Below are 10,427 nucleotides of genomic sequence, written 5' to 3'. Positions count from 1 at the left end.
TGCCAGCCTGCCACCAGTTGCTGGCTCCTGACATGCCCCGACATCCACGCACCTGATTGGCTGAGAGAAACGCAACCCTCGACCACTGTTTTTGCGGATTGGAAGCCGTTTTGATGTGCCCGTCTCGTTTTAATTCCTTAGCCAATCAGAAGAGAAGGGTCAGAGGACTCCCATTCCACTCCCCTCCCCCATCCCCCCCAACCAATCCTAGGAGACCTCCTCGGGAACCTATTTATTGTGTGGGCCAAGAGCCCGGCCTGGCAGCAGCAAAGAGGGCTGAGGAACAGCAAGGGGACACAGTACAGCTGGCATGGCTAGCACAGTGGCTAGGACAGGTGGTAGGAAGGTGGGCGGGGTCAGGGACAGCCCCGCCCCTTCAATTGTTGTTTCTGCTCCTGGGCTCACGCGCTCTAAAGAACTCGGCCTGGAGCCACATCCCAGCCGTGGCTGCTCCTTCCGTGGTCCTTTGGCCAGCGGCCCCGCTCACCGGCCAATCAGACAGGCCATTTTGCACGCTACCGCCGAGATCAGGGCAGCCCCCCTGCCGCTGCCCTCCTCTGACTGGAGGAAGGTGATGTCGCAGCCTGGCGTCAGCTGTCTGACGATTGCGTGGAACTGGTCTTTGAAGCTGGGGAGAGAGGAGGCGGCGGGGGTTAGGCTGAACGGCTCCGCTGAGCCGAGGGAGAAACTGCTGTCACATCTCCCTGCTCTGCCTGACTTCCTGTGTGAGCCTCCCTGTGCCTCAGTGCGTCCATCTGTACAATGGGCATACACTGCCCAGGAGGGCAGCGAGCATAATATGGTGATGGAGGTCATCTAAAGATAGATCCAAGCTCTGATGGTGCTCACAGGGGTGAGGTGCCATTGTTTGGGGTGCTGCCCCACGGAGCGTTTGATCTAAGGCGGTTTAGACCTCCGGGCTGTATCCTGGTGCAGCTCTGCAGTTAGATACCTAGCCCCCAGAGAAGCGCAGGCTGTGATCGCTTTTCAATTCTAAAAAGGGGCTCAGAAAGTGCAGTGGGAAGTCTTAGTGCAGGTCAGGCCTGAAGGCCAAATTTCTTCCAGAAAGGCAGCGAAGAAAAGACAGCTGGTTCTCAGGCTGACCCCTGCCTGGCCAGACCCGCTGGCTTGCTGAGAAGTGTCTGACAGCTGATGGAACCCCCCGGCCATGCCCTTTCCAATCTGTTCCTTTTTCAGGTGCTGCTCTTTTAAGATTCCCAGTTTTCCTCCCTTCTCCCCTCCACTCCCCACCCCCCAGGCATCTAGAGGTCCGAGATCTCGTTGGCCCCTCTATTGCCCAGCTGAGGTACAACCCCACCCCCCACTTCCCACTTGGAGCCCACCAGTACCTGTAAAGCTGGCCACAGAGCACCTCAGCAGCACATGATCACTGCTGGGCTGGAAGCCATGGCAGCCCCAGGGCCAGCCCTCAGCACTGCCTCTCACAGCTGTTCTTTGCTAAAGCACTAACAAAGCTGCCATTGCCCAGGATAAGGGTGAGCGCTCCCTAGTGGCCCTGCAGAGACAGGCCACCCATACGCTCCTGTCTGATGCAGCTTTCCGTGGAGGCTGTGACGGGGCTGGGATAAGGCTGGGAGGCAGCGCTGGGGCTGGAGAGGCAGCTGCAAGTGCCATTTCACCTCCGCGGTCACTTTCAATCGGAGCGCTCGCCCCTGCATGCGACCTCACCTGGGGTGGAGCTTGTAAACTGAGCCATCGATGCCCACGGTGATCTTCAGCCTCTCCTCGCCCCTGCTTTCCCGCATGCGGTTGATCACGCCGGCCAGCCCCGCCGAGCACATCTGTGCCGCCCGCGTGGAGACGCTCTCGCACGCCATCCGCACGATGTCACAGTCCGTGAGTGAGGGCAGCAGCTCGAAGGATGTCAGGATGTTGTAGGTCTGTTTCCGGTCATCGGCGTCGCTGGGACAGAGAACGAAAGCATGTCAGCCTCCATACGCTCGGGAGTGCCGAACACGGGGGGCAGGCCCGGCGCTGCTGGGGCAGCTGGACAGGAGGCTGCTGGGTCAAGCCAGTGGAAGGGTGCAGACAGCTAGCAGGCTCCTAAGGCCTGGTCGGTAGCTGGATGGAAATTGGCTTTGGCGACTCAGGAGAGGACACCCGTTTACCCCTCCAGAAAGCATTCTGCTGGTTTGCAGTGCAGTTCCTCACCAGAAGTGGCTGCATTTCAGACTGCTCATACTCCTGGGAAGACAGCAGCAGGACAGCTCCTTGTAACAGCAACACGTGCAGTTACGGGTGATAGGATGGAACAAAGAAATGGGGTCAGGGCTTGGGCTACACCAGAATTGCCCTTTGGGGGGTTTCTTGTTCCACCCAGCCCCTGAAGCAGATGGTGCTGGCCAACATCAGGTACAGGAGACTGGGCAAGAGGGCCCTTAGGCTGAGCCAGCCTGGCAGTGCCTATGTTCTCACGTGTCTAAAACCTCACTCACTTCTACAGTACCTTCTGTAAACCCACTTTACCAATGTCCATGAAACTCCAGCCTCCTTCCCAATCTCCTCCAGGTGCATCCAGCCCCTCCCATCAGATGATGTCTGAGTGGAAGGTCTGTGAGCAGGCGTCTCTCCCCACCCCTACAAACACAGCCCATTCTTCCAGGAGCCTGCATGGCTCCATGTTGGTAAGACCCACAGGAATTATTTGAGGTCTGGAAAACCTGCCTCATAGTGCAAGACTTATGACTCTCTCGCTGTTTGGTTTAGCCCAGAGAAGGCTAGAGGTGACGTGGTCACCACCTGCTAGAAGATCTCTGATTGCAGATGGCCCTTTAATCTTGCCGTAAACAGCAGAAGGAGATCCAATGGTGGGAAGTGGAAGGTAGGCAAATTCAGATTAAAACTAAGGTGCATTTGTTTAGGGTAATTAACCGCTGGAAGAATTTACCGCGGGGCGTGGTGGGTTCTCTATTGCTTGGAGCCTTTCAATCTTTCTCAGAGAACCGCTGTAGCTCAGCCAAGAGTTCTAGGCTAGACTCAGGAATCTCTGGTTGAGGTTCTCTGGCCTGGGTTATGCCGGAGATCAGACTAGATGATCAGAAATCCATTAGGCCGTAGACTACCAGGCCTAACTTGGTGCATTTTAGAGGATTAGCCTTAAAGGTGCTCTAAGTGCCGTGATCTTAGAGCTGCAAAGGGAGGACAGTTGGGTCAGGCCCAAGAAGCTGGGCTCAAGAAGCCAGGTGCAGATCAAACCAGCCACTAATAGCGTGCAAGGAAAAGTGAGCTAGGCCCTGTTTGAAGTGACACTGCCACAGCTGTGTGTGGGTTGTGGGCACCCTTATTAAAGAGCATTCACTGACTGGAGCCCTTCCTCTGGCTCCTGCAATCTTGGGGCAGATTCCTCATTGCAAGTACTAACAATCTCCAGCAAGTTTTTCAGCCAAAGGGCAGTTTCATTATAGATGGGGAAACTGAGGCATGAAGCAGGCAAGTGACTTGCCCAAAGGCGCCCAGCAGAACTGGGGATAGAACCCAAGTTTCCTGAGCCCTCGTGCAGTGCTCTAGCCAGTGCACTGCAAGGGTGCCTGCTGTAGGTGTGTGTGAGTCCCTGTCAGAGGCGGAGCCCAGTGGGGAACGGTTGTTGTTCTCTCTAGTTATACATATTGCAGATCGGTGGCCACTGGGGCCCCCGGAGTCCAGCTGTGCTCTGGGGCTGTAGGATGGAATTACAGCTGGCGGGACACCTCCCTCGTAGGGCTGTATTGGGAGCCCTGAGTTGCAGTGGGTGGGGCTGGCTGCACATTGGGCGGTTGGGGAGGTCACAACGTACCTTTCAATCTGCGAGACGAAGCGGGTTTCGAAGCTGCCTCTGGTTTTCAGTTTCTCGGATGCCTCCCCGTGGAAGAGCAGATTTTCATTGACCAGTTTTAGCAGCACCAGCCGCACGATCTCTCCCATGTACTTGCCTCCGATCATCTTCTCATAGCTGGGCGGGGACAGAAGAGCACCACCGGTCAGGGCCGCGAGGACACAGACCCTCCGCCTGCTCTCGGTCAGACCCTGCTCTCCTGCAACGAGGGGCATCCAAGGCCTAGAGACCTGTCTCGACACAACCTCGGATGAGCAACACTGATGCTGGCTTGCCCCTTCCTCCTGAGACAGCTGCAGGCTCAGGGACGCTACCACAGCGCGAGCCCAAGGAGGGCAGAGGTCCTGCCTGGCTTCTCCTCCCCTGGCGTTCTGCCAAAGGGACGTCTCCCTACTCCCAGCCTCTGTGGGGACTGGCCTCATGCAGACACTCAGACAGGAGAGGAACGCCTTGGCTTGCAGTGAGCAGAGCCAAAGCCATGTATCCTTCAAAAATACCCCTAGGCTCCAATGCAAGACTGCAGAGTTCCTGGAGTGGCCCATTGGCTCAGGGAACCCTGCCAGAGCCCTTGCAGAAGGGAGATTCAATCTTGGAGGCCAAGGGCTTGCTCCCCTAACTGCCGCCCTGCAGGCAGGGCTGTCCCAGGCGTGTGCAGCCGGCCTTGGTACGATGCGGCTCTCGCTCCGGCAGTGCAGACGTGAGCAATTTCTGCTGCCTGCAGCATCCAGCGAATGCAACGGCCGGTTCCAGGGCCTGCAGGGGGGCAGTTACGGGCAAACCGTGCAGAGGGAACTGGAACCAGATGTCAACCACCTGGGCCCAGTGGAGAACCTGGGCCAGGGTTTCCATCGCCCCATAAATGAAGGAGAACAGGACAGTTATGTACCAAATACACTGACTGGCCCACATCCTCCACTGGGCTAGAGCCTCACCCAATTCCCTGGAGCAGGGAGAAGATGGCTTCGAGCCCCCATGATCCCTGGCTCTGCTGGGGGCCCAGCTCACCCCCCCACACCTCAACTCAGAGCCACCTCGGGACTGCTCTAACTTGTGCCGGCTTGTAACGGGCCCTGAGATACCATTACACTGCAGGGAAGCCCTGGAGTGTAGCATCCTCCAGTCACACCCTCCTCCCTCCATCACATTGCTACAGACTAGGGACCGAGTGGCTAGGGAGCAGTTCTGCAGAAAAAGACCTAGGGATTACAATGGACGAGAAGATGGATATGAGTCACCAGTGTACCCTTGTTGCCAAGAAAGCTAACGGCATTTTGGGCTGTATAAGTAGGAGCACTGCCAGCAGATCGAGGGACGTGATCGTTCCCCTCTATTTGACATTGGTGAGGCCTCATCTGGAGTACTGTGTCCAGTTTTGGGCCCCACACTACAAGAAGGATGTGGAGAAATTGGAAAGAGTCCAGCGGAAGGCAACAAAAATGATTAGGGGGCTGGAGCACATGACTTATGAGGAGAGGCTGAGGGAACTGGGATTGTTTAGTCTGCAGAAGAGAAGAATGAGGGGGGATTTGATAGCTGCTTTCAACTACCTGAAAGGGGGTTCCAAAGAGGATGGATCTAGACTGTTCTCAGTGGTACCAGATGACAGAACAAGGAGTAATGGTCTCAAGTTGCAGTGGGGGAGGTTTAGGTTGGATATTAGGAAAAACTTTTTCACTAGGAGGGTGGTGAAGCACTGGAATGGGTTACCTAGGGAGGTGGTGGAATCTCCTTCCTTAGAGGTTTTTAAGGTCAGGCTTGACAAACCCCTGGCTGGGATGATTTAGTTGGGAATTGGTCCTGCTTTGAGCAAGGGGTGGGACTAGCTGACCTCCTGAGGTCCCTTCCAACCCTGATATTTTATGATTCTATGATTCTACCAGCTGAGCTCGGGGGGACTAAGCGAGGGGACACAGAGCCAGCGATTCATCCTCTGCAAATGTTTTTATGACCCCTTTGCCCCATAGCATGGACCAAGATCAGGCCCACTCTGATCCTGCAGCTAAGGAGGTGCTTAACTCAAATGGCTATGCCATTGATCGCTTATTCGGATGGCCACGCCCCTCAGGCACAGCTGTCAGCTATTTCCCCAGCCCTGGTCCTGCCCTGGTACTTTTATTTCAGGCCTTGGCAGGTTTTGCGTTCTTCAGCCCTTAATGCCAAGTGGCGGATGCCCTCTCCCACCACTGGCAGGGCACTGTAGCGCCAAAGGGAGGGAAGAGAAAGGTAGAGCCCTTGGGGGTCTCCTCTGTCTGTTCAAGGTTAGTGGGATGCTGGGTTGGGGACAGTGTGAGAGAACGAAGGGGAAAGGAAAGGAGAGAAGTGAGGAAAAGCACAAAGGAGAAATGTGTATTTGTCAAGGTGTTGGGGTGTGAGTGTTGATTGCTCTGTGTATTGGTGTGTGGATGCAGGAGTGTGTTTGTGGGAATCCAGGGGTGTGAGTGTAGATTGCTCTGGGTCTGTTTGTGTATGGGTGTGTGGATGTGGGAGTGGGTTTGTGGGCATCTAGGGGTGTGAGCGTAGATTGTTCTGGGTGTGTTTGTGTATTGGCGTGTGGATGTGGGAGTGTGTTTGTGGGCATCCAGGGGTGTGAGCGTAGATTGCCCTGGGTGTGTTTGTGTATTGATGTGTGGAAGCAGGAGTGTGTTTGTGAGGGCACCAGGGTGCAGGAGTGTAGATTGCTCTCATCGTGTGTGTTGGTGTTTTACTGGGTATATAGGGGAGTGTATTTGTGTGTATCCAGGTGAGTGAGTGTAGATTGCTGGTGGGTATCTGTGTCCTGCGGTGAGTGTACTGAGGATGTAGCAGGGTGAGGGTGCACTTGGCTGTGAGTGGATGGTTGTGCACAGGGGGTGTACGGAGGTGTGTGTGAGGCGTATGTGCACATTTGTGTTTCTGAAGGGAGATAGCATGGGTGGATAAGCAGACGTGAGTGCAGTTACGGGCATGTGAGGGAGCTAGTGTGTCCGTTTGACAGTGTGTGTGTGTGGGGGGGATGTTTGCACATGTCAGTGTACTTGAGGTGTGTCTGTCGGTATGAGTGTGTGTTTAGACACACTTAGGGTATGTGTGTGAGAGACAGAGAGGGCTGGAAGTAGGGCCGGTGAGCAGAAGTTGCTCTCACCTGTTTTAACACCACCAAGATTGATTGCTCAGTCTGTGAGGCTATTTTCTCTGAGCTGCAGGAAAACAACCACTTTTCCTCTTTGCTGGGCTCTGCAGCATATCAGCCTCCTGCTACAGCACCTCAGTGACCAGGCAAGCCAGCCCCTGGCAGCACCCGTACTGGGACTTCTGAGAAAGAGCCATTTGAGGAGGGCTTTGCAGACCCACTTCCCGGCCCCCAGGCCCACACTGTTGCAAAGGGCTGACTTGCCTGCCAGGGAATGTAAAACTGCACTGTCAGAATCAGAGCTGCGCAAATTCCATTGGAGATGAACTGCCCCCACCCTCAGCTGAATTAGGAGCTGCGGCTGGCAGAGTCTGGCTCTGTGGCCTGGGCGACAGCAGGGAGGAAGTGAGGCCAGGCAAAGCAATTGTTTTATCTGTTGTGTGCCTTACAGCTGGTGCCCGGGGTTAAGTGAGGTCTCGTCCACCACCCGATCGTACTCCAGGAGGAACTCGTCCAGCTCCCCCGAGGCCCCGAAGGCTCCCCACTCGGTGTTCACGCACATCCGGCCCTCGTCCCCCTCCACCAGCTCCACGTTCTCCATCTCCTCCATGTAGCAGGCGTTGCAGCCGGTACCTGGCAGGGGACACCAAGCTGGGTATGAGTCCGCGAGTCCCAGGCAAAGTGCCCTGTGACAACTGGGGACGTGGGCCCTGCGCTTGACCTACTGCATGAGCAGCCAGCTGACGTTGAGTCTGCGTGGGCATCTAATTTACAAGGGGCAGACGCATGGGCTTAACCCAGGCCGTAGTCTACGTGTGCCCATGATACAACTTCATGCCCCATCCTTATAGCCTGTTCCCTAGTGTTTAAAGCCAGAAGGAACCATAGTCTGATCTCCTGCATGGCACAGGATTTCACCCGATACCCATAGCTGAGCCCGATGATGCCAGTTAGACTAAAGGGTTTCGGGAGGCCAAAGTATTGCAGCCACAGGCGGAGAGCAGGAGAGACCGAGGCACCACCGATGGCCGAGGCCCTGTCAGGGCAGGGAATGGATTAGGTGGGACATGCCCCGATGATGCCAGCAGCCCATCCATGCCCCATGCTGCGGAAGAAGGTGAAAGCCCTCCAAGGTCCATACTCCTCCTTTCACCCATTCTCAGCGACCCAGCTCTGCAATAGTCTGGCCGACGCAGAGCTCTCGAAGGCCTGGGTCAGATCCACAGCCAGGGGCGATCAGTTGATCTCTGCCAGCCGAGGATCTGCACCTCTGGTCAGTTAGCTTTGCTCCTTGAGGGATCACAGTGCCTCCTTTTTCTCCTAGAGCAACCGGGATCTGGGGTATCTGGTATTATTACTCGTGTGACCATAGCGCCTAGGAGACCCCGGCACGGACCAGGCCAAAAGACTGTCCCTGCCCCGAGAGACAACAACTGGGTACAGGCAGACAGGACAGCACAAGGAGACAACGGGACAGAATTGATCAGCAGGGTTCTCAGCACAGCTGCTGCCAGGCCGGTACGTTTTTTGCAGGCATCGCGGCAAAGGAGAGTTTTAAGGAGCAGTTTGAAGGGGGATCATGAGGTAGCTTTGGTGATGTTTACAGGAGGAGGGGATCGTGAAGAACAGCAGGGGAGGAAACACACAGAGGCTTGTTTGCAAATTTAACAAGCAGGTGAGAAAGGCTGGGACCACGGCAGTCAATACTCAGTAGTGACCCAGAGAAACAGTATGGAAAGGGCCTTGAAAGCGAATGTCAAGGGACCATGGTGATTTTTTTTCTCTGTCTTTGCTCTCTGTGATGGTGGCCCTACAGGGCTGGGCAGTTATTGGTGTGTCCCCTGTAAGCCAGGCCCTCGGGCTGGGCAGTCTGTTCGTCCTTGTGCACTTCTTCTGGTTGCATTGGTAAATGATGAACATGGAGCGGCTCTGTCATAATTTAATACTTTCTGTAGATATTGCCACCCTCAACTCAAAACTCAGGAGCCAGGCCTCAAAAAATCATGAGATTGGCTTAGAAATCAGAAGATCTTTAAAAAATAGTAAGCTTGGGTTCATTTTCTTAGTCTTCTGGTTTATGAACCTTTAGAGTTCACTTGCGTCACATTTTTATGCTTTTCTTTGCAACCATGAAAGCTAAAAATGTACTTAAAAAAAAACAACAAAAAAACCACAGATTCTCATGCTAATTACATGACTCCAAGAGCTTGGGCTTTAAGAAAAAACATCAAGGACCACAAGACACACGATACAATCATGAGAGCTGGCCACTCTGCTCCTTGGGATAATGATTTCTGACAGAATATTTTGGATTTAAGTGCTTCTTAATTAAATTAGGGATCTGTCAGGCAAGAGAAAGAAGATGCCTCAAGTTGATCACCTGTCAGTTGACTTAAGAGTTATTAAGGGACAGTGACAGAATTATGAGCTGCTGTGTCAACCAAACTGGTTTGACCAACAATGGAAAAAGCCTACCAATGCTTGAGAGAGACAAGGTGGGTGAGACAGTATCTTTCATTGGACCAACTTCTGTTGGTCCTGACCTTTTCACCTTGCAGGGAGACTCGTTTGAAAGGTGACATTGTTACAGGCTTCTTGACCTTCTTCTCCATGTCTCATGTGGGGCAGGGGCGGGCAGTGGCAGCCACAGGCTTCTGCGGCCCAGCCCCCCAGGGGCATCACCAGGGTCAGCCGGGCACCCCAGGCCTGCAGTGGGAGGGCTCCCCCAACTGGGCTGCTGTGGCTGGCCCATGCCCCTGGCAGCTGTACTCCCTCCAACGGGCACCACAGTGGATTCAAGCCTCCTGCAGTACAAAGAATGCTGGCAGCAGGGAACCCAACAGTCTCACACAGGAACTGGGTGGGTCTGGAGGATGGCAGGTGAGCTAGCCACGCATGTAGATTTTTTTTTCTCTGTGGCTTTCTTCCCTTAGCCAACAAACAGCCTTTGTTTTGAGGAGGCTGTTGGTCACGGGCTCCTGTAGGGAAGAAATGTCCAGTTGGACCTGCGGGGTCAATCAGGATGCAATTATTTGCAGATCTAATCTGATTAGCTAACATTTTCACCCCTACACTACCCACTGGGGTCTTCCCGAAGCACAGGCCCCCCAGCACTAAGGGAGAATCTCTTCACTAGGACTCAGGGCAAGAGGTGGGCAAACAGCACACACAGAAAGCACATCTGGCTCGGGTTTTTCACCCTTTAGCATTCACATCCCACAAGCTTTCAAGTAACTGAGATTCGTTGGCACAAACATTTGAGCTTAGTGTGGCCCTGGCCTTTCTGTGCTCAGCTCCTCGTCTGCACGATGGGGATTACAGTACTTCCTGGTGGCAGAGGGCTGCTGTTGTTGAGGCCACTAAGTGTCACTAAGCATTATTCTAAGTAATTTTAAAAGGTAAAGGCTATAAGAATATGGAGTTTTCCCTTAGGCCTCTCATGAGCAAGAGTCCGTCCATGTTAAACTCTAATTGACCTAGTAGGCC

The 10,427-nt window shown here is 54.3% G+C and overlaps 1 protein-coding gene across 1 annotated transcript in view; it reads right to left on the bottom strand.

Annotated features, from left to right (window-relative positions):
• Positions 1-270: 270 nt before the first annotated feature.
• The window catches only part of GCK (glucokinase), a 36,435-nt gene continuing 26,278 nt past the window's right edge, over positions 271-10,427 (bottom strand). The window contains exons 6-9 of the mRNA XM_032763454.2: positions 7,391-7,574; positions 3,794-3,949; positions 1,690-1,923; positions 271-628 (exon numbers count right to left, since the gene is read on the bottom strand). Coding sequence (XP_032619345.2) covers positions 484-628; positions 1,690-1,923; positions 3,794-3,949; positions 7,391-7,574 — 719 coding nt within the window. The 3' untranslated portion in view covers positions 271-483. The remainder of the gene's footprint in view (positions 629-1,689; positions 1,924-3,793; positions 3,950-7,390; positions 7,575-10,427) is intronic.

The sequence above is a fragment of the Chelonoidis abingdonii genome, chromosome 2, assembly GCF_003597395.2.
Source record: "Chelonoidis abingdonii isolate Lonesome George chromosome 2, CheloAbing_2.0, whole genome shotgun sequence".
In the NCBI taxonomy this organism is placed as follows: Eukaryota; Metazoa; Chordata; order Testudines; family Testudinidae; genus Chelonoidis; species Chelonoidis abingdonii.
The sequence above is the reverse complement of the archived record's forward strand: the minus strand, read 5'-3'. Positions and strand labels throughout refer to the sequence as shown.